This window comes from Felis catus, chromosome C1, assembly GCF_018350175.1.
Source record: "Felis catus isolate Fca126 chromosome C1, F.catus_Fca126_mat1.0, whole genome shotgun sequence".
Classification (NCBI taxonomy): Eukaryota; Metazoa; Chordata; class Mammalia; order Carnivora; family Felidae; genus Felis; species Felis catus.
Genome location: NC_058375.1, coordinates 78,746,726 through 78,774,531, shown reverse-complemented (window position 1 = coordinate 78,774,531; position 27,806 = coordinate 78,746,726). Strand labels below are relative to the sequence as shown.

Here is a 27,806-nt window from a genome sequence, read left to right as displayed (position 1 = left end):
CTGTCAGGGCTATCCTTATCCTCCCAGCAAACTAGAAAGTATTGGTAGGGGGGCCCAGGAGGCAAGTCTGAGGAACCTGTGCTGACCTCTTCAAACATTGAGTATTTACCAGACTCGACTGTGCTTTGGCTTTTTCCTTGGGATCAGTGAAAAATTTAAGCCCCCAAAATGAAAGATCAAGAAATTATCCTCAGTCCCTATCCCACACAAGAGAAGCCCAGGGTTGGCCCTCTAGTAGGTTGCAATGTATCAAGAACCAGAGCTGGGCAAGACTGATCTGTGAGCCACATCATGTCATCAGACTGAGGGAACCAGACAGACACAGAGAACCATCAAAAGGTAATTGCAGAAACCAGAAAAGAGCAAGAGGTCTAAAGCAGAGATTGGGAGATGAAGGTCAGAGGAATTCTTACAACTATAGGAATATACCATAGCCTTCTATTGTTATTTTAATTGGTTAATTCCTTCTTTCTGCTTTCTTTGGATTAATTTTTTTTTCCAATTTCTTGAATTTTTAATTCATTTGTTTTGTTCTTTGCTGTTTGTTAACATAATTAAGACTTCGAATTCTACTCTAAATGGTTCTTTAATTTTATCATTAGTTTTATTTTTAGTTTCTGATTTTTTAAAAATTATCATTGTTATTTTCTAGACACTTAAATTTTCAATTTGAACTTTCTCTTTGATTCTCAAGAATTAGAAGGACCTTTAGTGGCACATGGGTAGCTCAGTTGGTTAGCATCCAACTCTTGGTTTCAGTTCGTTCTCTTTCTCCCATTTCTTTGCCCCTCTCCACGTCCCTCTCTCTGTCTCCAAATAAATAAACATTTAAAAAAAATAAAGAACATTTAATTATGTATGGGTAGATGTTTTATTAATTTCAAGTTTTATCATATTGTGATTAGAGAACACTGTTTCTGCCATATCTACTGTGTGGAATGTATTAAGATTTTCATCTGATTTTGTTTTTTTTTTAATGTTTATTATTTAATTTGAGAAAGAGAGAGCATGCGAGCAGGGGAGAGACAGAGAGAGGGAGGGAGAGAGAGAATCCCAAGTAGGCTCCGCACTGTCAGCAGAGCCCAACTCAGGGCTTGATCCCACCAACCGTGACATCATGATCTGAGTAGAAACCAAGAGTTGGGCGCTTAACCAATTGAGCCACCCAGGCACCCCTTGGTCTAATTTTGTAAATGTTCCATGAACATTTGAAAAGTCTGTTCTCACAGCAATTAGATCTACTTTATTATTCAGGCTTTCTAATTCTTTTATATCCTTTTTTTCATACACCTTATCTGTCATGGACTAAGAGAAGTCCATTAGGCTCTAATGTCTTTCTGTTTATTTCTTTTTTTATTTCTTACAGATTTTGCTTAATAAATTTTAATACTTTATTTGCCTTATAGAAACTCATGACTGTAATATCTTCATTGTGGATTGTATGTTTGATCATTGTAAAGAGACTTTTTTTTTTTTTTTTTTTTTTTTTTGCCTTATTTAATGCTTTCTTAACCTCTGACATCAACCTTGTCTGGGTCTGGTATAAGATTGTGATTTAATTGTGTTTTCCTTGCATTTTCCTGATATACCTGTACTATCTTTTATCTTTTATTTTCAACTTTTTTGACACTGGTTTCTAAAGATATTTTTATTTCAGTAGATGAGATTATCCTGTTGACATTTATAGATATGACTTAGTTCTGTATCACATTTTATGACCTACTTTCTGTTTTTAAGGATTCATTTGGTTTGTATCTTTCTCTAGATGGTGTATATTTGTTTCATGCATGTTCCTTCTGATTATTTAGGAAGGTCTGTATTCTGTTTTTAGCTCTTCTAATGTTTGTCTTTATTTTATAACTTTTAAAAACATACTTTATTTTTTTTAAGTTTATTTGAGAGAGAGAGAGAGAGAGAGAGAGAGAGAGAATGCTCACACAGGCACACGTGAGCCGTGGAGGGGCAGAGAGAGGGAGAAAGAGAATCCCAAGCAGGCTCCATGCCATCAGCGCAGAGCCCAATGCAGGGCTTGATCCCAACAGTGAGATCATGACCTGAGCCAAAATCAAGAGTTGGACAATTAACCGACTAAGCCACCCAGGAACCCCTATCCTCTATTTCTTTAGACTAAATCTACTTCTTACGAGCAGTGACCAGATTATAATTCCATTCATCTCATCTCCTTTACTCCGCCTAATTTTAATCAATATATTATTGTTATTAGTTCTTTTAGTGATCATTGGTATACTTTTGAATGTACCTCTATCTCTGTTAATTGATTTATAAGATGTAAATGTTATCTTTGACCTTGAATATTAAAAATAAAGAGGGGCGTGGGGTGGCTCAGTCAGTTGGGCGTCCGACTTCAGCTCAGGTCATGATCTCGCAGTTTGTGAGTTCAAGCCCAGCGTCAGGCTCTGTGCCGACAGCTCAGAGACTGGAGCCTGCTTCGGATTCTGTGTCTCCCTCTGTCTCTGCCCCTCCCATGCTCATGCTCTCTCTCTCTGTCTCTCAATAATAAATAATCATTAAAAAAAACTTAAAGATAAAGAAATCAACATCCTTTTGCCACCTTCCATCTTCCTACATCTTCCCTTCTTAGTTTTTGTTAATTTTATAACTTTTGCTGGTATAGTTTGTAATATAAACATTCTGAGTAATATATAAAATAGTTATTAAGAGAATGAGCTCTGGAACCAGACTGCCTAAGTTGGAATCTTGACTTTATCATTTTTAGGTGTGTGACCTTGAGCAGATTGCTTAACAGATATTTATTTGTTTCCTTGTTTTTACAATGGATATAACAATAGGTTCTACCTCACAGGTTTGTTTTCATGATAATGAATGAAAGTATAGCACTAGAACAGTGCCTGACACATAATGAGCATCTAGTAATTATAAGATATTGCATTAATTATTATGAAGTAGATTTCCAGTTTTGTTTTCATCCCAGTTCTATATTTCAACTGACTACCATGTTCAGGTTCTCTGTTCATCTCTTGGTTGCCTAAAATCCATTCTCAAGTAGTTAAGAGACACTAATGGCAGGGGCACCTGGGTGGTTCAGTTGGTTAGGCGTCCAACCCTTGATTTCAGCTCAGGTCATGATCTTGCAGTTCATGGGTTCAAGTCCTTGGGCTCCCGTGGAGCCTACTTCAGATTTTCCCTCTGCTCCTCCTCTTCTCTCTCTCTCTCTCAAAATAAATAAATAAATAAACCTTAAAAAAAAAGAGAGAGACTAATGGAAGTTATAATTTCTAAACCTTTTATGTTCAAAAACATTTGATGCCTTTTACTTGAAAGGAAGTTTAGTATGTAAAATAATAGTACCTACTATTGAGCACTTATTAAAATCACAGGTGATCTGTATTCATTATTATATCATTTTACCTCATAATAATGCTATAATTTTATTTTTATTTTTTTAAGTAAGCTCTATGCCCAATGTGGGGCTTGAAATCACCATGAGATCAAGAGTTGTATGCTGTACAGACTGAGCCAGGCGCCTCCTTCATAATAATGCTATAAGTCAAGTATTACGTGTATTATTCATATCCCCTTTCACAAATGAAAAGGCAAGTCACGCTTCCTTTCTCAGACTTTGCTGGCATTGAACCATTATCTAACATTGATGTGGCTGTGGAGAAATCTGAGGCCAATCTCATTTATTTCCCTTTAAAGATGCCTTGATCTTTTTGCCTGAATGCTCAAAGGATTATTTATTTTTGAAGTCTAGTAAAATTCAGTGGGATATGTCAGAAGGGTCATTCTGTGTCGGTTTTCTTGGGACATTGTGTGTTCTTTCAGTCTGTGAAGTGTGCTTTCACTTACACGAAGTTGCCTTGAATTCTACTTTGAATATTTTTTCTTTTCCACTTGTTCCATTCTCCTTCAGGTGGACATGCTGGATATCTTTTATCTTCTGTATCCATAATTTTGCCTCAGATTCTTTTTAGTTCTTTTTAAATTTCCATTTCCTTTTTCTCACTTTTCTTACCTAGCCCTCGTTTAAGTCTAACTGTGTTGTTATCCTTGTCTGCCTTCTTCTTCTGCCCCATTTATAATATGGCTTTAATTTTTAGGATCTTTTCCTTTTCTTCCTTCCTGAGTTCTGCTAGCTTATTTCACAATTCCTTCTGTTATCTCATCATCATTCTGCTTTGAGGTCTTATTTTTTGAACGGTTTCATTAAGTCCTTTGAATTCACAGCCGTATGCTTGATCTGCTTCATGGCAACGTATTTCTGGAAAATTTATTTTTATAACATTTCATTTCCTCCTTTTTCTTGTAGATTTGCTGTGTAGATCTTGGTTTCCTTGGTTATTACTTGTTACTAAACAAAAAGAGTTCTTCCTCAACCAGTTACTTACAGGAAGCAACTGGAGCAGTGAATTGTATTAGTAATGAGGCTGCTGTGGTCCAGAGTGTGTGTGTGTGTGTGTGTGTGTGTGTGTGTGTGTGTGTGTGTGTGTGAAAGAGAGAAAAAAGGAGAAACATAGAGACAAAAATATTCACATAGATTGGTTTAGCTAATGTTATCTCCCCAGCAGATGCTCATAATATACTTTCCCTCAACCCATTTCATTAACAGACTGCCTCCAACATAGGTAACATTTTTAAGGAATTTATCATTCAGCACTGCCTTGTCCTCCTATTTCATGATGGCAAATAGAGTCCTTGAAAGTTCCCACAACTTGTGCTCCCTTAAACTTTCATTGTAAGTCAGGGTGGTGGTTCTGCCCCTCAAGTGTACCATCTGTTTGGTTCTATGCCAACTTTGAGAAGTAAAATCACTGTAGTTATTTAATCTCAACATACTCTGGACTCTGGTATAATTTTCATTGAATTTGGTAGGCCATCCTCATTAATTGTGCCTTAGGGAGTTTGTGTTTATTTTCCTTATTTTCTTGTTTTTGGGTGATCTCAAGGATGACAAGATGACATCATGAGCTAATTTTATTTTGTTATTGTAAAATATTTTGGCATTTTATTTTATTTTTAAATGTTTATTTATTTTGAGGGGTGAGGGAGGGGCAGGAGGGAGGCAGAGGGAGAAAGAGAGAGAGACAGGCAGACAGAATCCCAAGCAGTCTCCATACTGTCAGCACAGAGCCCAAACGGGGCTCAAACTCACAAACCATGACCTGAGCCAAAGTCAAGAACTGGATGCTTAACTGACTGAGTCACCCAGGCACCCCATAAAATATTTTGGTACTTTAATTTTTTATTTTAAATTAGAACCATTTTTAAGAGTGCCTCTAATCTTAGAGCAGGTAGCATACCACCTCAGACCCTGTTAAGTGCGAAAAATAGCTTCCAGTTTTTTGCACAATATAGTCCCAACAAGATCTCTCCTCATCATATAGCAAGTAAGAGCAAAGCTCTGGATTCAAGTTCAAATCTGTCCAAATCCAGAGCCTGAGTTCTTTTCATCATAGAACTACATCTTAAAGAATATAGATATCTCTTTACAGTGTCTTTATTATGTTTCCTCTTATAAACATTTTTCATTAACTACTGTGTTTGTTTCCTGGTTTTTAGTGTGACAAGTACAAGACTGGAGTTATTGATGGACCGGCATGTAATAGCCTTTGTGTTACAGAGACTCTTTACTTTGGGAAATGCTTATCCACCAAGCCCAACAATCAGGTATGGACATTATGAATAAACATTCCAGACTGATAGTGCACTCTACTTTTACCTTAAATTAACGTATTATTAAAAGAATTCTTGACCCAGAGCTTTAGGAAATTTTATATACTTTAATTTTGTATGCTTTGATTCACTCATCCAATAGATATTAATCCTTTATTCCCAGTATATTCCAGACACTTTAGTTGTTAGGAATATAGTGGTAATTGAGATAGATAAGATTACTTCCATTATGGATCTTATATTAATTAATAGTGACTGATTCTGGGGTATGGGATTAGGGAAATGGAAACAGATGAGTTTTGCCTTTCATCTTTCTGTGTAATATGACTTTAAAAAATTTACTTCTAGCTATAAATGCTTACATTAAGAAACAAGAAAGATCTCAAATCAACAACCTAACTTTACAACTTAAGGAACTTGAAAAAGAACAAACTAAATCCAAAGCTAGCAGAAAAAAATAAATAATACAGATTACAGGAGAGAGAAATGAAATGGAGAATAGAAAAACAATAGAAAAAAATCAATGAAACCAAAGGTTGCTTCTTGGAAAATATCAACAAAATTGACAAACCTTTAGCTAGATGGTCTAAGAAGAAAAGAGAAGGCTCAGATTTCTAAAATCAAGACTGAAATGGGGATATTACTATTGATTCTATAGAAATAAAAAGTATTAAATGAGTACTATAAACAATTGTACACCAGGTTAAATAACCTAGATGAAATGGACAAATTCCTAGAAACAGAAAGCCTACCAAGAAATAGAAAATCTGAATAGACCTACAACTAGGAAGGAGATTGAATTAGTAATCAAAAGTCTCCCAACAAGAAAAGCCCTGACCCTGTTGCCTTCACTGGTGAATTCTACCAAACATTTAAATGCTTCTCAACCTTTCCCAAAAAATTGAAAAGGAGGGAATACTTCGTAACTCATTCTGTGAGGCCAGCATTACCCTGATACCAAAGCCAGATAAAGACACTACAGAAAATCTACAGACCTGGTGAACATTAATGCAAAATCCTCAACAAAATACTACCCAACCAAAATGAATGTAATAAAAAGATCATACACTGTGACCAAATAGGATTTATTCCTGGAATGCAAGGATGGTTCAAGATACAAAAATCAATCAATTTAATACACTAGATTAACAGAATGAAGGGGAAAAAAACCCTGGGATCATCTCCGTTGATGCAGGAAAAAAGTATTTGACAAAATTCAGTACCCTTTCATGATAAAAATACTCAACAAAGCAGGAATTAACGAATTTTTTTTTTAACGTTTATTTATTTTGAAACAGAGAGAGACACAGCATGAACGGGGGAGGGGTAGAGAGAGAGGGAGACACAGAATTGGAAGCAGGCTCCAGGCTCTGAGCCATCAGCCCAGAGCCGGACGTGGGGCTTGAACTCACCGACCGTGAGATCGTGACCTGAGCTGAAGTCGGACGCTTAACTGACTGAGCCACCCAGGCGCCCCCAACAAAGCAGGAATTAGAAGGCAACTACAACATAATAAAATCCATATATGAAAAATCCACAGCTAATTTCATACTTGATGGTGAAAGTCTGAAAGTTTTTCCTTTAAATTCAGGAACAAGGCAAGAATGCCCACTGTTGCCACCTGTATTCAAAACAGTACTGGAAGTTCTAGCCAAAGAGACAAGTAAGAGAAATTTTAAAAGGCATCCAAATTAGAAAGGAAAAAGTAAAATTATTTTTGTATGCAGATGACATGATCTTTTATATAAAAAACCTTGTTTTGGTAGAAAAACCTTTTATATAGAAAAAAATTGTTAAGCTAATAAATTAATTCAGCAAAGTAGCAAGAAACAAAGTCAACACATAAAAACCAGTTGTATTTCTATACACTAACAATGAACAATCCACAAAGGAAATTAAGAAAACCATTTACAATAGCATCGAAAAGAATAAAGTACCTAGGAATTAACATACCCAAGGAGGTAAAGGACTTGTACAATGATAACTTCAAAGCATTGTTGAAAGAATTAAAGACATAAACAAATGGAAACATATCCCATGTTCATGAATTGAAAGACTTAGTATTGTTAATCTCTTTCAAAATCCTGATGACATTTTTTGCAGAAATAGAAAAACCCACCCCAAAATTAAAAAGGAATCTCAAATAACCCCAAATAGCAAAACAATCTTGAAAAAGAACTACAGAGCTGGAGGATTCATATTTCCTGATTTCAAAACTTACTATATAAAGGGGTGCCTGGGCGGCTCAGTCAGTTAAGCGTCCAGCTTTGGCTCAGGTCAAGATCTCACAGTCCATGAGTTCGAGCCCTGCATCATGCTCTCTGCTGTCAGCACAGAGCCTGATTCAGATCCTCTCTCTGTGTCCCTTCCCCACTCACTTGCTGTCAAAAATTAAAAAATAAACAAACATTAAAAAAATACTCCACAGCTACAGTAATCAAAACAATGTTTACTGGAATAAAGATAGACATATAGATCAATAGAGTAGAGAGGCTAGAAATAAGCACCCACATATCTGATAAAGTAATTTTTGACAAGAGTGCTATGACCATTCAATAGAGAAAGGAGTCTTTTCAACAAATGGTGCTGGGAAAACTGGATATCCACATGCAAAAGAACGAAGTTGGACCCTTACCTAATGCCATATGCAAAAATTAAGTCAAAACATATTAAAGACTAAAATGTAAGAACTGAAACCATAAAACTCTTGGAAAAAATATAGGGCAGGGGCACCTGGGTGGCTCAGTCTGTTAAGTGTCCGACTCTTGATTTTACCTCAGGTCATGATCTCATAATTTGTGAGTTTGGCCCTGTGTCAGGCTCTGCACTCACAGCACAGAGCCGGCTTGGAATTCTCTTTCCCTGTCTCTCTGCCCTTCCCCCTGCCCTGTCTCAAAAATGAATAAATAAACATTAAAAAAATTTTTTAAATATAGGGCAAAAAAAATCATGACACTGGATTTGGCAATGATTCCTTGGCTCTGACACCAAAGGCACAGGCAACAAAAGAAAAAGAGACAAATTGTACTTCAGAAAAATTTAAAATTTTGTGCATCAAAGGGCGCCTGGATGGCCCAGTTGGTTAAGCATCCGACTTTGGCTCAGGTCATGATCTCATGGTTTGTGAGTTTGAGCCCTGCATCAGGGTCTGTGCTGAGCCTGGAGCCTGCTTCAGATTCTGTGTCTCCCTCTCTCTCTGCCCTTCCCCCACTCATGCTTTGTCTCTGTCTCTCAAAAATAAATAAATGTTAAAAAAAAATTTGTTTTAATTTTGTGCATCAAAAGAATATCAATAGAGTAAAAAGCAAATCCACAGAATGAGAGAAAACATTTGCAAATCACGTATCTGATAAGAGGTTAATATCCAGAATATATAGAGAACTTCTAAAACTCAACAACAACAAAACAACCATATTTAAAAATGTACGAAGGACTTGAATAGGCATTTCTCAAAAAAAAAAAAAAAAGATACACAAATGGCCAATAAGTACATAAAAAGATGCTCAGCATCACTTGATCTTAGGGAAATGCAAATCAAAATCACAATGAGATACCACTTCACACCCATTAGGATGACTACTATCCAAAAAATGGAAATTGACAAGGGTTGGTAAGGATGGAGAGAAATTGGGAACCCTTGTGCACTATTGGTGGGAATGTGATATGGCACAGCCATTGCAAAAAGCAATATAGCAATTCCTCAAAATATTAAACATAGAATGATTTTATGATCCAGCAATTTCACTTCTGGGTATATACCTTAACAAATTGAAAGCAGAGTCTTCATAAAAGATATCTGTACAACAATGTTCATATCAGCATTATTCACAGTAGCTACAATGAGGAAGCACTCAAGTGTCTATCAGCAGGTGAATAGAAATGCAAAATGTGGTATATACATATGGGTTATTAGCTTTAAAAAGGAAGAAATTCTGATACATGCTAATACATGGATGAATCTTGAGGACATTATGCTAAGTGAAATAAGCCAGTCACAAGAAGACAAGTTTTGTATTGTTCCATTTATATGAGATACTTAGATTAGTTAAAACTGTAAAGACAGAAAATAGAATGGTGATGTCAGGGGCTGGGGTGGGTGAGGAGGGAGAGCAGGGAGTTATTATTTAATGAGTGTAGAGTTTAACTTTTAGGAGATGAAGAGTTCTGCAGATGGATGGTGGTGATGGCTACACAACATTGTGAATGTAATACCAAAGTGGTTAAGATGGTAAATTTTGTTTTTAATATTTTGCCACAATTTAAAAACTGGAAAAAATAAAATTCATCATGGTCAAAAATATATGTATTTAAGCATGCATAGCTTTTATAATCTAAAAAAGTTATGGACAAAAGCTCAATCCTAATGTTTTGTTACTTTGTTTTTATAAGAAGAGGACACTAAAAATACAGTGGTAAAATTTTCTACTTAGCCTAAAGAATAATTTGTCATTCTTTTTTCATATAGATGTATTTAGGGATTTGGGGTAATCTACCAGGTGTTGTGAAATGTCAAATGGAACAAGCACTTCATCTTGATTTTGGGACTGAATTGGAACCAAGGAAAGAAATAGTGCTATTTGATAAGCCAACTAGGGGAACAACTGTACAGAAATTCAAAGAAATGGTCTACAGTCTCTTTAAAGTAAGTATATCCATTCACATGTTGTTAGTGTGAGGCAGTATATTCTTCTGGAAGAGTTGGTAAAACCTCATCCTAAGCCACAAAAATGTTGGTATTCTTTAACCTGTATCTAGGTCTCCATCTTGAGGAAATAATTCAAACAAAATGTGTGGAAGATGTTTATATTAACATTATTTATGATAGCTAAAAATATCCAGATATGAAAGGGGAATTCATTAAATTGATGAGCTGCTCTATAGTTTGACACTGTAACTGGCATACATTATTAAAGATGGGGGAGGGGATAAAATTAGTATACATACCCTGATTGCAAATTATTTTTCAAAGATTTAAGGAAATATTCATACAAAGATTAAATATATTAAAAGATAAAAATAGTTACAATTTTGGAAAGAATCTCTTTTTATTGCTGTCATATTTTCACTCAAAATCTTTTTTTTCTGAGGTTCCTGGTTGACTTAGTCAGTTAAACATTCGACTAGTGGTTTTGGCTCAGGTCACGATCTTGCAGTTCATGGGTTCTAGCCCCACATCGGGCTCTACGCTGAGAGTGTGGAGCCTGCTTGGGATTCTCTCCCCCTGCCTCTGCCCTTCCCCTACTCACACTTTCTCTTTCTCTCAAAATAAGTTTTTTAAAAAATCTTTCTTTACTTTGAACAGTTTACATTTTCAGACTATTTATCCCAAGAATCTTCATGGGGAAATACTTTTTTTTTTTTTTTTAGTTTTTATTTAATAAACACCCAACATGGGACTTGAACTCACAACCCCAAGATCAAGAGCTGCACACACCTCCAACTGAGCCAGCTGGGAGCCCCAATACTTTTTAACCTTCATCATTGGAATGATATAACTTGAACAACATAGTTCTATTAATGTATTTAACTACAAAATAGGAGAAAATAATTTTCCATTGACCCACATTATAACTTTGGATATGAGCACATTACACTGCAATTTTGCAAGTAAACGTATAAATAAGACAAAACTAATACTTAGTGTCTTGGATAACTGTATTTATCTACAGGGCCCAAGGGGCTAATGGAAGCTAGGGTGGCCATTTCTTAAAAAAATATATACTTAATGAAGTGGGTTTTACTATAATTATATAAAATATACTTATTCACTTAGTAAGCATGATATTTGGAGATGTATTAAGTTCCTTTATGGAGATTCAGTAACAAGATCATTACTTAGCATAGTAATCCTGTAAAGTTAGTATGTATATTATATGTGAGGTATTTTTCATTCCTTATACACATAGGCAAAGTTGGGTGACCAAGGAAACCTCTCTGAACTGGTTAATCTCATCTTGACGGTGGCTGATGGAGACAAAGATGGCCAGGTTTCCTTGGGAGAAGCAAAGTCAGCATGGGCACTTCTTCAACTAAATGAATTTCTTCTCATGGTGATACTTCAAGATAAAGAACATACCCCCAAATTAATGGGATTCTGTGGTGATCTCTATGTGATGGAAAGTGTTGAATATACCTCTCTTTATGGAATAAGCCTTCCATGGGTCATTGAACTTTTTATTCCATCTGGGTTCAGAAGAAGCATGGATCAGTTGTTCACACCATCATGGCCTAGAAAGGCTAAAATAGCCATAGGACTTCTGGAATTTGTGGAAGATGTTTTCCACGGCCCGTATGGAAACTTCCTCATGTGTGATATTAGTGCCAAAAACCTAGGATATAATGATAAGTATGATTTGAAAATGGTGGACATGAGAAAAATCGTGCCAGAGACAAACCTGAAAGAACTTATAAAGGATCGCCACTGTGAGTCTGATTTGGACTGTGTTTATGGCACGGATTGTCGAACTACCTGTGATCAGAGTACAATGAGGTGTACTTCAGAAGTGATACAACCAAACTTGGCAAAAGCCTGTCAGTTACTCAAAGACTACCTACTGCGTGGTGCTCCACCTGAAATTCGTGAAGAATTGGAAAAGCAACTTTATTCTTGTATTGCTCTCAAAGTCACAGCAAATCAAATGGAAATGGAACATTCTTTGATACTAAATAACCTAAAAACGTTACTGTGGAAGAAAATTTCCTACACAAATGACTCTTAGTTCATTTGGACATCGTGACCATCATAGGAAACTTAACAATTCTAAGGAAAAATTTTGAGCATTAAAAAAATGGCTTCTGACTCAAATCCTTTCCAGTTATACGAAACCCCTTTTCCCTGGTTTTAAGAAGCCATCATCTTAAGATACATATTGATTGCTTGAAGGAATGGCAGGAGGTATAGGATGAACTGATCCAAAGATTAATTCCTGCATTAGAAGCCCTGGTACATTTCTTCCCAGTACATTCACTGTGTTAACTATTTTGACTAATGACCTAAAATAATGCTGTGAAAAGCCTCATCCCATAAACAGTGAGAGTATTTCGTAGATTTTACTTAAGCCAAAATACCATTGCTGGAAACATTGCAATGAAGCTGCTGTTTAAAAAAATATATATATGTACACTTACTGAAGTCTTAGCATGGTAAAGTTTGCACATTAACAAGAAATTAAGACTGCAAAGCAGGTAAAGTTACTCCTTTATAAACAGATGTTGGGTTAATAGCATGGTTTGTTGTATTTATAGACCTAAAAACATTTGTTACATGGCTTCAGAATGTTGAGTGGCTATTAGCTTAAAAATAAAAATCCATCAGAAAGTGTTCTACTTGGCAATATGTAACTGCCAAGTTTAGAGGCTGAAACTGGATGAGCTTTCATCATCCTTGATTTGATGGGTCCTTCATAGTGTCAATGAGCAGTCCTTCAAAACTGACTTAAGGCCATCAACTCAATCCAAATCCACAAGTCTGAATTTGAGCTATGGGGAAGTGGGACATTAAGAGGCAGACTCTGAAATCATGGGACTTTTTAATAACAATTTCCCATTTTGAACAGTATTTCCTGTTGGCCAAAGGGCTATTTCTTAAGAGGCATGTAAATTTATTTTTCCATGTGAACTTGATATGCAAGTTAATATTTGTTCATGTTATTTCCATGTTTATTAAGATCTGGCATGTACCTTTCAACATCTCTTTTGAAGGAACCTCTTTTGAAGGAAGACCCAGTATTTTTTGCTCCAAGGTTTCACCTGATTAAAGTGAAATGTTATGTGAACTTCACTGGACAGCCTTCTCTCAAAAATTAAAGCCATTGATGAGCACGTTTTGCTTACTTTAAAATGGTGTAGTTTGAAGGTACCTTTTCTTCCCACTAACCATCTGGTTACAATAAATGAATGGAAGAAATATTTCCTAGTGGATGGTTGGTCTGTTGCCTGCCAGACTTTTTAACGGAGAGCTGTATATCATACAATTAGAGGGACAACTCCTGTCACGGAAAACAGAAGCCCAAGAAGCAGGTGTGAACTTTGAGTCAATATGTAAAGTTATACTTGTTTCTTGAAGCAAACAAAAACAACCCATCAACTCCTCTGCTTTTATATTTGAGGTTATTTCTTGTAGTTTCATTAACAAGAGGTTAACACAGAAACTGCTGCTTGGTGAATAAGTTTATTATTGTCTTTATCTGAAAAATCTTCATAGAAAATTGTGGTTTGGTTTATTAGCTCTCAGCAGCCCGCTCCTGAGCTCTAAGGAAGCTTGCCTTCTTCTGAGCTACCCGATCTTTCTTCTGGGCAAGAGACATTTTCGGACGGTTCCACCTACAAAACAGAGTAAAATTAAGAGACAAATGTGATTTTTAAAAACCATAGCTAGAGGATAAAAAACAAATATTTAACTTCGAAAAGGACAAGACTGCAACCAGGTCAAACAATCCAAATTCCAATATACCTACTTATGATCATAAGCTAACTTCCCCACACCCATTATTAAAGAGATGCATTATTTAAAAATGCAGTTAACTGGTAGTTATACTGTACTGGGATAGAAGGGGTCAGCTCAGTAAGTAGCTTCTGAGGCTAATACATTTCTATCACCATAATTACTTTAGCAAACCTGGTTCCCCTCACTTCTGCAACATCATGCAGAGTTAGTGATCGAGTTTGCACAACTTCAGTAAGAGTCTGAGTAACACAAAACAAGGTAAGAAACTCCTCCCAACCTCTCTGAGAAAGACAACAGGAGGATGCATACCTCTTCTTTTTGACTTCTTTCTTAGGCTTCTTCTCATAGACTGGATTCTCTCGAATAGCAGCATGAGCTTTCTTATACATCTCCTCCATCTGAAAGAAAGCAAAGCAAACAGTACTTGGTTTCATTTCACATGCCCTACAACAGTCAGGTAACACTGCATTCTACTACTGGCTCTATTTCATCCTTCTAAACCAGACTGTCAAAAGCAACTAAACTAGGTCAATGCTGGTATCTCCTATTTCTACATGTAACCCACCTTTTCTTTAAAATACTCTGACCTCCCTCCCCTACTTGCGCATTTTCAAAATAAACTTAAAAAAAAAAAAAATAACAGGGCGCCTGGGTGGCTCAGTTAGATGTCTGACTCTTCAATCTCAGCTCAGGTCATGATCTCTAACACCCTGCATCAGGCTCTGTGCTGACACTGTGGAGCCTGCTTGGAATTCTTGCTTTCTGCCACTCCCCCTTCCCCTGCTCTCTCAAAATAAATACATTTTAAAAAATAAAATACTGTCTGACCTAAATTCTTTTTGAGAGCACGTACATGACACTTAACCAACTGAGCCACCCAGGTGCCCCTGACCTAAATTCTTTTATTCAAGTGAGAATACATGCCAAAACCAAGTATTTAAGATGTTAAGATGAAGAGTATATGGGGCCAACAAGCAATTGCTAAATTCATTTGTGTTCTCCCACATTCGCCCAATTTGTATTTTCCTTCAGTACCTGATAAGATCTTTCAATGCTATACCCAGAACTGCATACCAGGGACCTCTTCTATCTATTACTATTAGGAATCACTAGTATTTGGCAACAGTATTAGGCCTCTGTGGAAACAGAGGTTTGAATTTCTCTAGAAAACCCTGAGACACTATCCAATTAGATCTTAATGAGAATTTTGTTCTAAAATTCATCAAACAACAATGCTGTATCTCTGAACTGTTTCAATCACCACCTCCAAATAAATGACGATGGGTTCTATGGAAGACCAAGTCATGAAGCAGCTATAAAATGCCTCAATGTTCATTATCACAATATAGTAACAAGCAGAGCCCCCTAAAGAATGAGTCACAGTAATCCAAGTCTCTAAAATTACTCATTCAATATGGAGAAAATATCACTACATGCATTTATTTGTATAAAACTTAGCAAAAGATGGGGGGCGCCTGGGTGGCTCAGTCGGTTAAGCAGCCGACATCGGCTCAGGTCATGATCTTGCGGTCCGTGAGTTCGAGCCCCGCGTCGGGCTCTGTGCTGACAGCTCAGAGCCTGGAGCCTGTTTCAGATTCTGTGTCTCCCTCTCTGACCCTCCCCCATTCATGCTCTGTCTCTGTCTCAAAAATAAACGTTAAAAAAAAAAAAAAAAACTTAGCAAAAGAAAATAATGCCAACACTTTCACTGCATGAGATCTCAACTCCCTAAAAACCTCCTCAAAGTTTCTCTTTTATTTTGGGCACTTTATGACAGCTCCCCACTGTATTTAACAAATCTATTCGATGACTTCAAGTGCTGTCATTTAATAAATCTAAGCAACTTGGTCCATTCGTTCCAAGAGAAACCAAGAGAAAATACAAACATGTACATAATGAGTTTAGGTAAAAACCACTTCCTCCTAGGGCAAGTCAAATGTCTGCAGAGGATTTCAGCAGCCATGCAGAAAAACAGGCTTCCACAGATCAAATTAATGAGCTAGCTGGGAAAAGTACATTAGCCTAAGAGTGGTCCAGCTGAAGTACACCACATATATTAGAAAGCATTAAGAAATAAATATCTGAAAGGAGCTTAGGAATTTGGAAAGTTTTGAGCAAGTGTGACATTACCAGAGTAAAAAATGGCTTAGGAAGAAAAATTATGCAGGCCAAGCAGAATCATCACAAGTAAAAGACCTATTTACCACAGCAAATGAGGACAATGTCAATAGTAACATAAAAGCATAAATTTCTGAACATTATCATGTACTTGAATTACCAACATAAATACTAACCTTTTCTTAGCTCCAAAACTCAAGCTATGTTTATTCAGTCCTAGACTGTGTCCTAAGCATACAAATGACAGTGATCTTCAATTACAACTCTACTTAAAAGATTTTCATAACCAAAACTGTGTCAAAATGGAAACTGTTCACTAACAGAAAAGGACATTTGATATAACCTCCAATGTATATACAACTCCATAAGCTACATAATAGTTTTGTAATAATCAGTGTGATTTTTGTGTTCTGTGCCTATTAACTTCCATTACTACAATGGATTAACAGAACCTTGGAGGTAAAACTTTAGGGCTCATAAGTTCTTTTTTTTAACATTTATTTATTTTTGAGACACAGCGACAGAGCACGAGTGGAGGAGGGGCAGAGAGGGAGACACAGAACGCAAAGCAGGCTCCAGGCTCTGAGCTCGACGCAGGGCTCAAACTCACGAACAAGATCATGACCTGACCTGAAGGACACTTAGCCGACTGAGCCACCCAGGCACCTCTACCTTGTCTGACTTTTAACTTACTCTTACCCACTATTCCAATTTCATGTCATCCCATTTTAAGGTAAGGACAGCTCATTTGAGTCCATCTATACCTACTAACATACTCGTATTTAACTTGTAGATGTTAACTGGAAATAAAACTACTAATGTACCCACCCAAACCAAGTAGTAAAGCGCTCTATACACTAACCAATACAGGAATTTTTAGTTAAAATTTTTACCATGTCTGGAGTAACGTTGTTCTTTATGTATTGAGAGAACTGTTTTTTGTAAGCATCTTCATCTTCTTCCATTAGGTAACGCATATAATCTGCAACATTTTGACCCATGATGTGCTTCCGATGTACTTCTGCATTGAATTCCTTGCTTTCTGAATCATAACCAGGGAATCGTTTGGTACTAAAACAAAGTTTTTCATTTTAGCATGTAATGATTGAAATCAGTTCACTAGCAGGAATTCACTTCAGTAGCTGCCATCAGTCCCGTCTTGAAACAATTAATTGCATCATATGCAACCAAAGGACCAACTACTGACTGCTCAGTTAGTGGGATATCATCATTCAGCAGCTGATCTCTGAATTCCCAGATAGAAGAGAAAATCATGCCACAAACACCTTTAAAAGTCACAAAATGAATCAAGCTTCTACCACTATCAAGTTAGTTTTCCATATTAGTATAGGAAATGGTTTCAAAACTGTCCCCCCCCCCCCAAACCCTAGAATTTCTCAGTGGTGCCTCAGAGTACATGGAGATAAGTGATTTGTTCAGGACCACATCTAATAGGTGCTTTGCAAGAGATCTGCAGGTCCCTAAAAATGTATGTCCCACCATTATAAAAGTTCCAGTTAGGTTACATTTCATAGGCTAACCTCTCCAACGCCAAAACCTATAGCCAGATAAAATTTTGGTTAAGTCACCAACTACTTAAATAACCTTACGAGGCTAATAATAAATCATGTCTTAAAGATGCATCTACTCAACAATAACAAAAATCATTAACTTAAACCAAAGGAACTACCAAATTAAAATCACCTACTTAGCCTCTAATGATCTACAATCTTATTTCCAGTGGAAAGTTTGGGAATTTATCTTAAGCCTTTTCTCAAAATCTTTTCCTGGAGTTGACAGTTTCCCATAACTGAATAAGGCAATTTTCATTCTGAATGAAAAGAAAATGCACTGGGAGGGGAGTGAACTTGAGTTGCTCATTTCTAACCAAAACTAAGCCACAACACAAAAGCTGGTGGTTTCAACCCTGGCTTTTCTGCTACTGGCTCTAAAACCTTGAACGAATCATTTACCTCTGAACCTCAGTCTCATTTATGAAATACGTTACAATTCCTTCCTGTCCTGCCAGGTTCCTTTTGCATAGTATTAAGCATATAGCAGGTACACAATGATAGCTTCCTATTATTTTAATTGATTCAGTAATCTCCAGAGTCCAACCAGTTAGAAATGGAAATACTGGAGTCTAAACAATGAAGATTTGAATACTATTACCTGTGAGGAATAGACAAGCCTCCATCCACAGCTCCCTTGAGGGCCCCAAAAACTTTATTTCCAGTAGTAGTTCTGGCAAGACCTGCATCCAAATAGCAGGTGAAGGCACCAGGTTGACCATCAATGCTTTCCACATTGTATTCATCTCCAGTCACTTCTACTTGGCCTTCATAGATCTTATCCATGCCAAACCTATTGAGAAGCTATTAACAAAAAAGCCAGTCTAAATATATTTAAACAATTCTAACATCCAGTCACAACATTAATGACCTGACGAGGAGAAAAAATTTCCTTCCAATTCACTTATCCCTTTGTACCAACTTACTTTTAAATATTAAGATGCTACAAAAAGAAACTTCAGACCTTCGAATTTATACAAGAATTTTGTCTTGTAGCTTCTGAACCTTTGCTACATGTCCATACTTGACTTATGTAGCCATCAATTAAGATGTAACCATGCTGTATGTATCTACTCAAGGGAGATATTCTCCACATTTCTTCAGTCTTATTTGGCTACAATAAAATTCAACTATTTATGTTATCACACATGTAGTTTTGATTAATTTCATTAAAATCTTAGGAGGAGGATCCTGGGCAGAAGAGAACATCTGCAGAGCTCTACTCTCCAAAGACATTACATCAATAAGGTTGACTCCTCTGCTAGTACATCTAACTAGAACTTCACCACAAGCAGTGGGAGTTTGTACCACATTGTTCTCATATATAAGGACGATGCTTCCCACTCCTACTCAAGCATATTTATAACCAATGAAAATGTGGGTCCCTAACAATGATGCATGCTTAACATTTCCAATGCAAAACAAGATCGGTAACAGAAAACAAAAGGCAAAAAAAAAAAAATCACATTTGCATCTACTTTCCACGTATTATAGGAAATGATGCCACCCAAAGGCAAAAATGATTAAAAAAACTGAATCCCATACCCATGCCTGCTCACCCTCCCCAAATTTAAAACATTGTTTCTCAAAATTAACATGTGTATAACCTGGACATCCTATTATAGATTCCAGGAGTGAGGCATGCAGCCTGCATTTTAAATGTGCACTGATGGTCAGAAAATCTATACCTCTGAATAAAGGTCTGCAACATCCAACAAGGCAATAATTAACCTACAGATGGCTATTTAAAATTGTTTAAATTCAGTGCTCGCTTCAGCAGCACATATACTAAAATTGTTTGAATTCAATTCCTCAACAGCACCAGCCACATTTCATGTGCTCAACATCCACATGTGGCTAGTGGCTATCATTCTTTGGTTTATACTCTAGTGATCTAGACTCAACCCACAGGGTAAAAAAACAAAAACTATCTCCCCAGAGTACTAGAAAACTGTGTAGTCTCAAACTTTGTATTTATAAAATTGTCTTCCCTGATGATTACCTTGTAAGCAACAGCACAACAACAGGCACTTCCCAGAAGCCACAGCTGAGAGTATCTGATTCATGTGTGAACATCTACCTGGCAGACAACTCTTAACAATGAGCGAGTTGTAAAACATCAAAGTTATCTTCTACATACCCTGCGGGCCAGCAGCAGGCCAGTACAATATGCTGCAGCATAATTTGTCAGGCCAACCTTCACACCATACTTTGGGAGTTCATGAGCATACGCTGCACAAACTATCATGTCTCCTTCTATACGGGCATAAGCAATCTGTAAGAGAAAAACCAGATTAGTAATCTGTATTTTCAACTGTTTGATTACTTGTCCTAGGTGTCTTCTTTTTCAAAGGACTTAAAAAAAAAAAAAGAAAAAACTGGACACAAATTACAACGCTTAGAATCTGTCTTTGTTAACCTTACCAATGGGAGTTTATGGTTTGGTCAACTATAGCAGATAGGTTTTCTGTAAATGTCATAATATCACAAATTGAACTAAAAGTACCACACAGACATTGAACATCGAAATGCCTTTGGAATAAAACTGTTGTTCTTTCCAAATACTGAAAAGACTTAGCTGCATTAGTCAATGAATTAAAGAGGCATCATGAAAAAGTCAAAAAAGGAATCTATCATTATTTCAAACATCTTGTGAACTAAGCATAGCTAGGTCCAACAATGCTTCTAATACCTAATGTTTAGTTATCTGAAGTTAGGGATGAAGGAACTGTTAGTTTGCCCAGAAAACAGAGGTGTGCCTGCAAAAGCTCAGCAAATCATTAACTGTGAAAACTTTTCCCTAAATGTAAAAGCCCAGAAAACTAGCTTCTAGGAGCAAACTACCATTTTCTGGATGTCTTTTATGGGAAAGACACCTTCATACAGATTTATCAAAGCCTATTTCAAGTAATGAGCAGAAATAAAAACAATCTTAAAAGCCTAATTTAACCTCCACAACTCTCTTCAATAAGCAGTGGTATTGTGGCATATAAGGCCATACAGCACAAGTCAGGATTTAGTCCGTTAACAAATTCTATTACTCTCTTGGAACTGGAAAATGCAAGAACATACTTGGCCTCAAATTTATCCTCCTACCCCTACAAGAATAGTATATACCCGAGATTTCTCCAATCCTCTCCCCCACCATTAGAAAATGGGATTAAACTAGTTTGGTCAGGATTGTCAAACATGGCCAATTTTTCAGTTGAGTATTTTAATGTACCAATCCCTCCCATGCTCCAACTTCAGGCCTACTAAAAGAAAAACACTACTCAATGTTTTTAAAATGCCAGGCACTAGAGAGCCTCTAATCCATACATGTGTTTTGCCCCCCAAGTACAACTTCCAGCATTCAGTTAAAGAGGGTGAGGTTTACCATCTGTTGCTTGAGTTCTGAATACAACTTACCTGACAAATGATATCTCTGTTGGTTACGCGAACTATCATCCTGTATTTAGGTGTGTTGTACTTATTTTTATCCTGAATTACCAAGCGTTTCCGGGCATAGTAATCAGTTTTACCCTCTGGGGGGGAAAAAAAGCAATTTAAGAAAGTCTGTTCCACTGCAGAATCTTCTAATATTGTGAACATGAGTAACTGACCATACCTCGTCTTCTTCTAAATTTCACTTGGTATCTCTTGAAGTAAGCCTTATTCTTGACAACTTTAACAAACCCCTTTAAGAATAGAAGAATGTTATTAAAACTTTGATAAATGGCTTACGATATTTTTGATACCTGCGTTGACTCTGTAACAAAACAACACTTCAAGAGTGAATCCACACAACTGTCACTTTTGTAGACTCCAGTTTCTCAAACCAGAGGGTCAAGAATCACTTTTTCTACTTCCCATCAATCACTTTTCCAAAGCATTGCTTTAGACAGCAATCTTGCCTAACGTCAGTTTGTTCCAAACACCATACGTCTCATTTTGAGAACCTAACCCCGTATTTCCTGCACTGTCCACGCACGTTTTCCAAAAGCCTCAATTACTTGCCACAAAACTCATCTGGTCAAGGGCATATCTAGCAATTACTCCCGATTAAAAGAGCACTATCCCCCTCGGACCAAAGCAACACCCCATCCCCCAAATCATTAAAAACTAGTGCCAGCAACAGTCTAGAGACAGAGGCAGGAGGCACCTACCAACTAAAGGAGCTTTCTTTCGGGGCTCAGAAAAACCACAGCCTCCAGGCTGACTGTTAAGTTTAAAAGCCACCTCTGGAAGACCCACCGACCCAAGACTCTCCCGAAAAAACCACGGAGCAGTCAGGGCTGGATGAGTCCGAGGAGCCGCAGCCCATCTCCACTCAAGCATCCCCAGCTACTCACGGGACCGACTGCATGCAATCTTCCCCGCCTGCTGGTGCCCCTTCGGAGAAGCCGGCACTATCCCCACAGCCTGTCTACCAAAATCATCCCCCTCCTCAATCCGCCGCCCCGGCTCCTGATTTTCTTCGTCAACCCCTCCCCCAAGCTTGCGCGCCGGGCGGCAGCCATTAAGGCCACGCTGGGAGCGGCAGCCCTACCTCAGCAGAGCCCACTATCGAACGCCATCCAACCCCAGCGCCGCGCGAAACGGATCCTAGGCTGGCGTCTGAGCAAGGACAGGGAACCCCCGTGCATCCGTAGCCCCGATTCCAGATATCCACTCACCATCCTGCGGAACAGAGACCGGCGTCCGCGGCTCGCCACAGACCAGCAGGCCCAGCAGCGCTCCGCGGGGGGAAAAGGCCTCAATCCGTGCGCAGGCGCAGTATGTAGCACTGATGATCACGCGAGCGACGTATGGAAGAGAGAGCGCGCCGGCCCTAGGCGTGCGGAGTACTGCCCCCATCTGGCGGGAGGACCGATGCTGGACTTCGCCGGTCAGTAACAAACCTTCAAAGCCACCGAGTCCCCAAACTCCTGGCTGGAAATCCGGTTGGGATAGGCGGTAAGTAGCAGGGAGGATTATAGAAGTTGTCAGTTTCATATGCTAAGAAGTTGTTTCGTAACGAACATATATGACTTTGTAAATAGGAAAAAAAGTTTAAAATTAAATAGAATATATTTGCTGTGCAGCTCGTTTGCACCCTCCAGGACTCTACCTCCTGGACCTGGACTCCTCATCCGGGTCCAGGTCATACAGGATCTCTTCAGGAAGCCTTGTCCCAGTACTTCAAACCTGAGTGAGGAAGGAGCCTCTCTTCTGCCTTCCCACAGCACCTTCAAATCTGCTTCAGCCTACCCTCCCCTGTAAACACCCTGAGGGTGGGCCCTGAAGTCCCAGTTCACCCTTGAATTGCCTAGCACAATGCTGGCATTCAGTAAGTGCTTGGTGTTTGTTAAATGGTAAAAGAACTACTTACTGCACCCCTTTACCTCCATCATCTTTCTTGATCCCTGACAGCTTCATTCTTTTTCCCTCCATCACTCTGAGCTAGTCAGCTTAATTTTTCTCTGTAAGTACTTTTTTTTTCATTCTTTCAAAACTAATTTAAATTAAGGAATAAGCTGTTCCCTTTCCGTGTTCTACACACGCAGACTGAGGAGAACCAATCAACAAGCACCAGCCAAACAAAAAAGCGCCTCAAGAGAAAGTACTCCCTTACCTAATAGCATTTCAAAGGTGGTCGTTGGGCTATTGCATGAGAATCATTTGAGTACTGGTTAAAATGCAGATATCTGAATATCCCACCTTTCCTGAATCAAACTTGCTGGTTTGGTCCCAGGAATCTCAATTTTTAATTTGGCCTCAATCTCAATCAATGCAGGAGGTCTCAGGAAAGCAGAAAACAAATCTTATTTTGTCCAGTAATGGAATTTACTGATGCTACCAGGAAAAGAAAGCGAATTACTTACCAGCACAGCTGCTTAAAATATTCCCATCTTCAGAATGAGTGTTAACTCTATACCCCCATCATTCAAAATTTAAACTTACTCTTGGGAAGTGAATGTACATATAATTAATCTAGCAGGAAAAAATCAGTGTGCAAACTGCTCAATATCAGAGCAGGGAGGAGGGTCTGTCAAACAGAATGACAAGGTTAAGTGGCTCCAAAAAACTGCCACTGGACTAAACTAAAATTATGATACTAATTTCCTCTGGTTTCATTTGTAACTTCTTATATAACAGGAAAAATGTACATCGAGTCCACTCTGGCCAATGTCAACAGAGCTTTCAAGGAGAAATGTTAAAACATTTCACCGACAAGTGTGGTTCAATCTTTGCCAAGTGGCTTTTAGAAGTACAAGGAAAGAAGTATATAACTTATATTTATAGAAAATAAAGATCTTCATTTTGGTGTTTCACTAATTTATTAGCCTCTGAAAGGTGCCACATGTCTTTTTCAGGCCCTGCTTACCCTGGAGGGTGGAAGGATCAGAAGGGAAATCTACCTGGAAATAGGCCCACCCCTAATTTTACATGTTTTAGGGCAAGAGTATGTATGAAGGCCCACATATCATGCAGCTGAATATTTAGAAGTTATGAAGCAACCTAACACATTGTTGAATTAAACATTGTTTTATCCTCCTTGTACTTCTTCTTACGTTATTAGTCTTCATAACAACAAAATTAAAAATATATGCCCCTATTGCCTTTGGCTGCAGCTGGGGGTCTATAGCAAGTATTGGCTGGCTCAGCCAGTGCAGATGGTGATACCAGGAGCCAGGGGAACTTGTTTAGCACCCTTACCTAACATAATCTTGTTCAAGTGGTAAAAGTTAAAATTCACCAGCAATGGACCAGTCAACGTTTTGTGCCTCCTGATATGATGCATTGAGAAGAACACAGAAGTTACTTGCTACCAAATTTATGTAATTTAATCTAATTACATAATTTAACTATTCTGATATGTGATGAACTGCAAACAAACTCAAACTGAGGGACATTATACAAAGTAAGTGGTCTGTATTCCTCAGAAATTACAAAATCATGATGGATAAGGCCAGACTGAAAGAGACCAAAGTGATTTAACAGCTGAATGAAGTATGTGATCCTGGAACACATCCTGGATAAAAAAGAAGATGAAAAGGAAGACTTTAATTTCTTTTGTACAAAGGACATTCTCAGAACAATCAATGAAATTTGAATGGAGTCTGTGGATTAGATGGATTAGATGGTAGTAATAGATCAATGTTAACTGGATAGGTACACCATGGTTATATATAGGTGTTCTTGGTTGTTAGGAAATATACTCTGAACTATTTTGAAGTAATGGGCATTATGTTTGCAACTGACACTCAGTGTATGGCTCAGGAAAAAACCACATATGTGTGTGAATACACATACACATATATGTTTGTAAAGAGGAAAAACAATAAAGCAAATACGTTAAAATGTTAACAATGGGGAATCTGGGAAAAAGACATATGGAAATTCTTTGTACTATTCTTACAAACAATTTGTGATTGTGAATTTATTTCAAAATAAAAACTAAAACAACAATTCTTGCTGGAGTGGGAAATACTTTTTATGATTTGAAATGAGAGTGAACTCAATTTTATGCTATATGTCAAACATATATTACAAATAGAAACTCAGCAATTTTATTTATTGTAGTGATGGTTTCACACCAAAATACGAAAAGATTTCTATGATGTTACCCATATATTATAATTTTGAGATAACTACTTACTGCCCTAATCAGCTGGTTCTGTACTGTTACCAACTTTAATAATTATAATCAAAAACATCTTAAGTTATTTCAAAATGTTTTTTTCTTTGCAATTGACTTTTGCTTTATTTGAACTTATACACTGAAGGATAGCAAATAGTATGAACTACCTTATGGTTGGATACCCTTAATTGATATTAATCCATTAGAAACATTTTAAACATTCTAAACCTACACTTTTATGTAGGAAAAACTAATTATCCTCCCTCAATAAAAGAATAAACTTTCTTTTTAAAATATAAATCTGTGGTTTTTATGGAACTGAAAGTCAGTAAAATATCAAAGGCAACCAAACATAATTATGATCACCACCATAATTATGTCTGGGTGTTCTGTTGATAAGCTATTGATGTTTGAATGACTGATAAGATAAAGACATACAAAATTAATAAATTTATTGCATAAAAGTTCTGTTTCATATCTTCATTTCAGCAAAATTTCTATGTTGTTATCACTAAAATACCACACCATTTGTGTTCTACAGATAGTAATGTCAACTTGGACAGTCTTTCTTGGGTCATTGATGTGCTTATGTAATTTTTGTCAATTTCAACTAGGAGAAATTTTGTTATGCTGAAGCAAGAGAAACTGGAATTTTAAATAAAATTTATAAAGCAATACACTATTTAGATTTGGAAATGAACCATGATCTTTACATATCACATTCTAACAATGTAATGATGTCATATAAGATAAATTATTATCTTCAATAGAATACAATAGAAACTATTACTAGATTTAAAAAATTGTTTAATGTTCATTTTAAAAGAGAAAAGAGTGTGTGTGCATGTGCACACATACAAGCAAGTGGGGGAGGGGAAGAAAGAGAGAGAGAGAGAGAGAGAGAGAGAGAGAGAATCCCAAGCAGGCTCTATGCTGTCAGTGCAGAGCCCAATGCAAGGCTCCATCCCTTGAACTGTGAGATCATGACCTGAGCTGATATCAAGAGTTGGATACTTAACTAACTGAGCCACCCAGGTGTGCCTAGATATTTTGATATTGTCATATAACTCACTTTTATTGTGATTTTTACTGTCTCTTACAGTAGTATCCATATCCACACACATTTTGTTATTCTTCTAATATTTCAATACTATGGTATGATAAAGAACAACAAAAATATTATGTTGCTCAATTTGCTCAAATGTTTTTACAATCAGACTATACATTGATCTATCAAGGTCAGAAAATAATCTCCGTAGAAATTAGTTTCAGGTTTATTTGTACATGTATTTTCTTCTTCACAGCCATGGAAACTTTTTTGTTTTCTTGTTCTAATTTCTTTATATTTAATTAGAATGTCACATTTATTGAATATTTCTCATGCAGTTATATTTAAATTAGAAAAAAATTATCTAGGGGTACCTGGGTGGCTCAGGGGGGTTAAGTGTCCAACTTCAGCTCAGGTAATAATCTCATGGTTCATGGGTTCGAGCCTTGTGTCAGGCTTCATTCTGGCAGTCTGGAACCTGCTTGGGATTGTCTCTCTTCCTCTCTCTCTGCCCTTCCCCAACTCACACTTTCTCCTCAAAAGAATAAACTTTAAAAAAAAAAAGAAAAAATTGTCCAAAATTTTAATCCTTTTAAGAATTAGATGTGTTTGAAAAACAAACAAACAAGCAAACAAACAAACAAAAACTCTGGAAAACAGTGTGGAGGTTCCTCAAAAAATTAAAAATAGACCTACCCTATGACCCAGCAATAGCACTGCTAGGAATTTACCCAAGGGATACAGGAGTACTGATGCATAGGGGCACTTGTATCCCAATGTTTATAGCAGCACTCTCATCAATAGCCAAATTATGGAAAGAGCTGAATGTCCATCAACTGATGAATGGATAAAGAAATTGTGGTTTATATACACAATGGAGTACTACGTGGCAATGAGAAAGAATGAAATATGGCCCTTTGTAGCAATGTGGATGGAACTGGAGAGTGTTATGCTAAGTGAAATAAGCCATACAGAGAAAGACAGATAGCATATGGTTTCACTCTTATGTGGATCCTGAGAAACTTAACAGGAACCCATGGGGGAGGGGAAGGAAAAAAAAAAAAGAGGTTAGAGTGGGAGAGAGCCAAAGCATAAGAGACTGTTAAAAACTGAGAACAAACTGAGGGTTGATGGGGGGTGGGAGGGAGGGGAGGGTGGGTGATGGGTATTGAGGAGGGCACCTTTTGGGATGAGCACTGGGTGTTGTATGGAAACCAATTTGACAATAAGCTTCATATATTGAAAAAAAAAAAGGATTAGATGTGTTTGAGTTTTGAATACCTATATTACTACCAAAAGCAAGTAATACTATATATCAAATAAGTAGCACAAATTCAAAATTCATTTTTCATCCAAAGACTCTGA

General features: G+C 37.3%; 2 protein-coding genes and 2 non-coding genes across 5 annotated transcripts in view; 1 reads left to right on the top strand and 3 right to left on the bottom strand.

Annotated features, from left to right (window-relative positions):
• The window catches only part of DIPK1A (divergent protein kinase domain 1A), a 106,055-nt gene extending 92,492 nt beyond the window's left edge, over nt 1-13,563 (top strand). The window contains exons 3-5 of the mRNA XM_023258911.2: nt 5,542-5,649; nt 10,121-10,297; nt 11,562-13,563. Of these exons, the coding sequence (XP_023114679.1) occupies nt 5,542-5,649; nt 10,121-10,297; nt 11,562-12,374 (1,098 nt within the window). The 3' untranslated portion in view covers nt 12,375-13,563. The remainder of the gene's footprint in view (nt 1-5,541; nt 5,650-10,120; nt 10,298-11,561) is intronic.
• Nucleotides 13,564-13,806: 243 nt separating this feature from the next.
• RPL5 (ribosomal protein L5) lies at nt 13,807-22,578 on the bottom strand. Of its 2 annotated transcripts, none has more exons than XM_019837448.2 (8): nt 22,446-22,578; nt 21,398-21,467; nt 21,199-21,314; nt 19,931-20,065; nt 18,392-18,594; nt 17,113-17,290; nt 14,411-14,499; nt 13,807-13,977 (listed from the first exon to the last, which is right to left on the bottom strand). In XM_019837448.2, exons 1-8 carry the CDS (start codon nt 22,446-22,448, stop codon nt 13,878-13,880), a joined length of 894 nt encoding a protein of 297 aa, XP_019693007.1. In that variant the 5' UTR covers nt 22,449-22,578; the 3' UTR covers nt 13,807-13,877. The 2 variants fall into 2 exon arrangements, with proteins under 2 accessions (XP_019693007.1, XP_019693008.1); XM_019837449.2 differs by having other exon boundaries at nt 14,411-14,496.
• Nucleotides 14,189-14,325, bottom strand: LOC111562134. The gene has a single exon (XR_002745178.1). It is a non-coding gene; the product is annotated as a small nucleolar RNA SNORA66 (small nucleolar RNA).
• LOC111562125 lies at nt 17,361-17,456 on the bottom strand. The gene has a single exon (XR_002745171.1). It is a non-coding gene; the product is annotated as a small nucleolar RNA SNORD21 (small nucleolar RNA).
• Nucleotides 22,579-27,806: the final 5,228 nt, after the last annotated feature.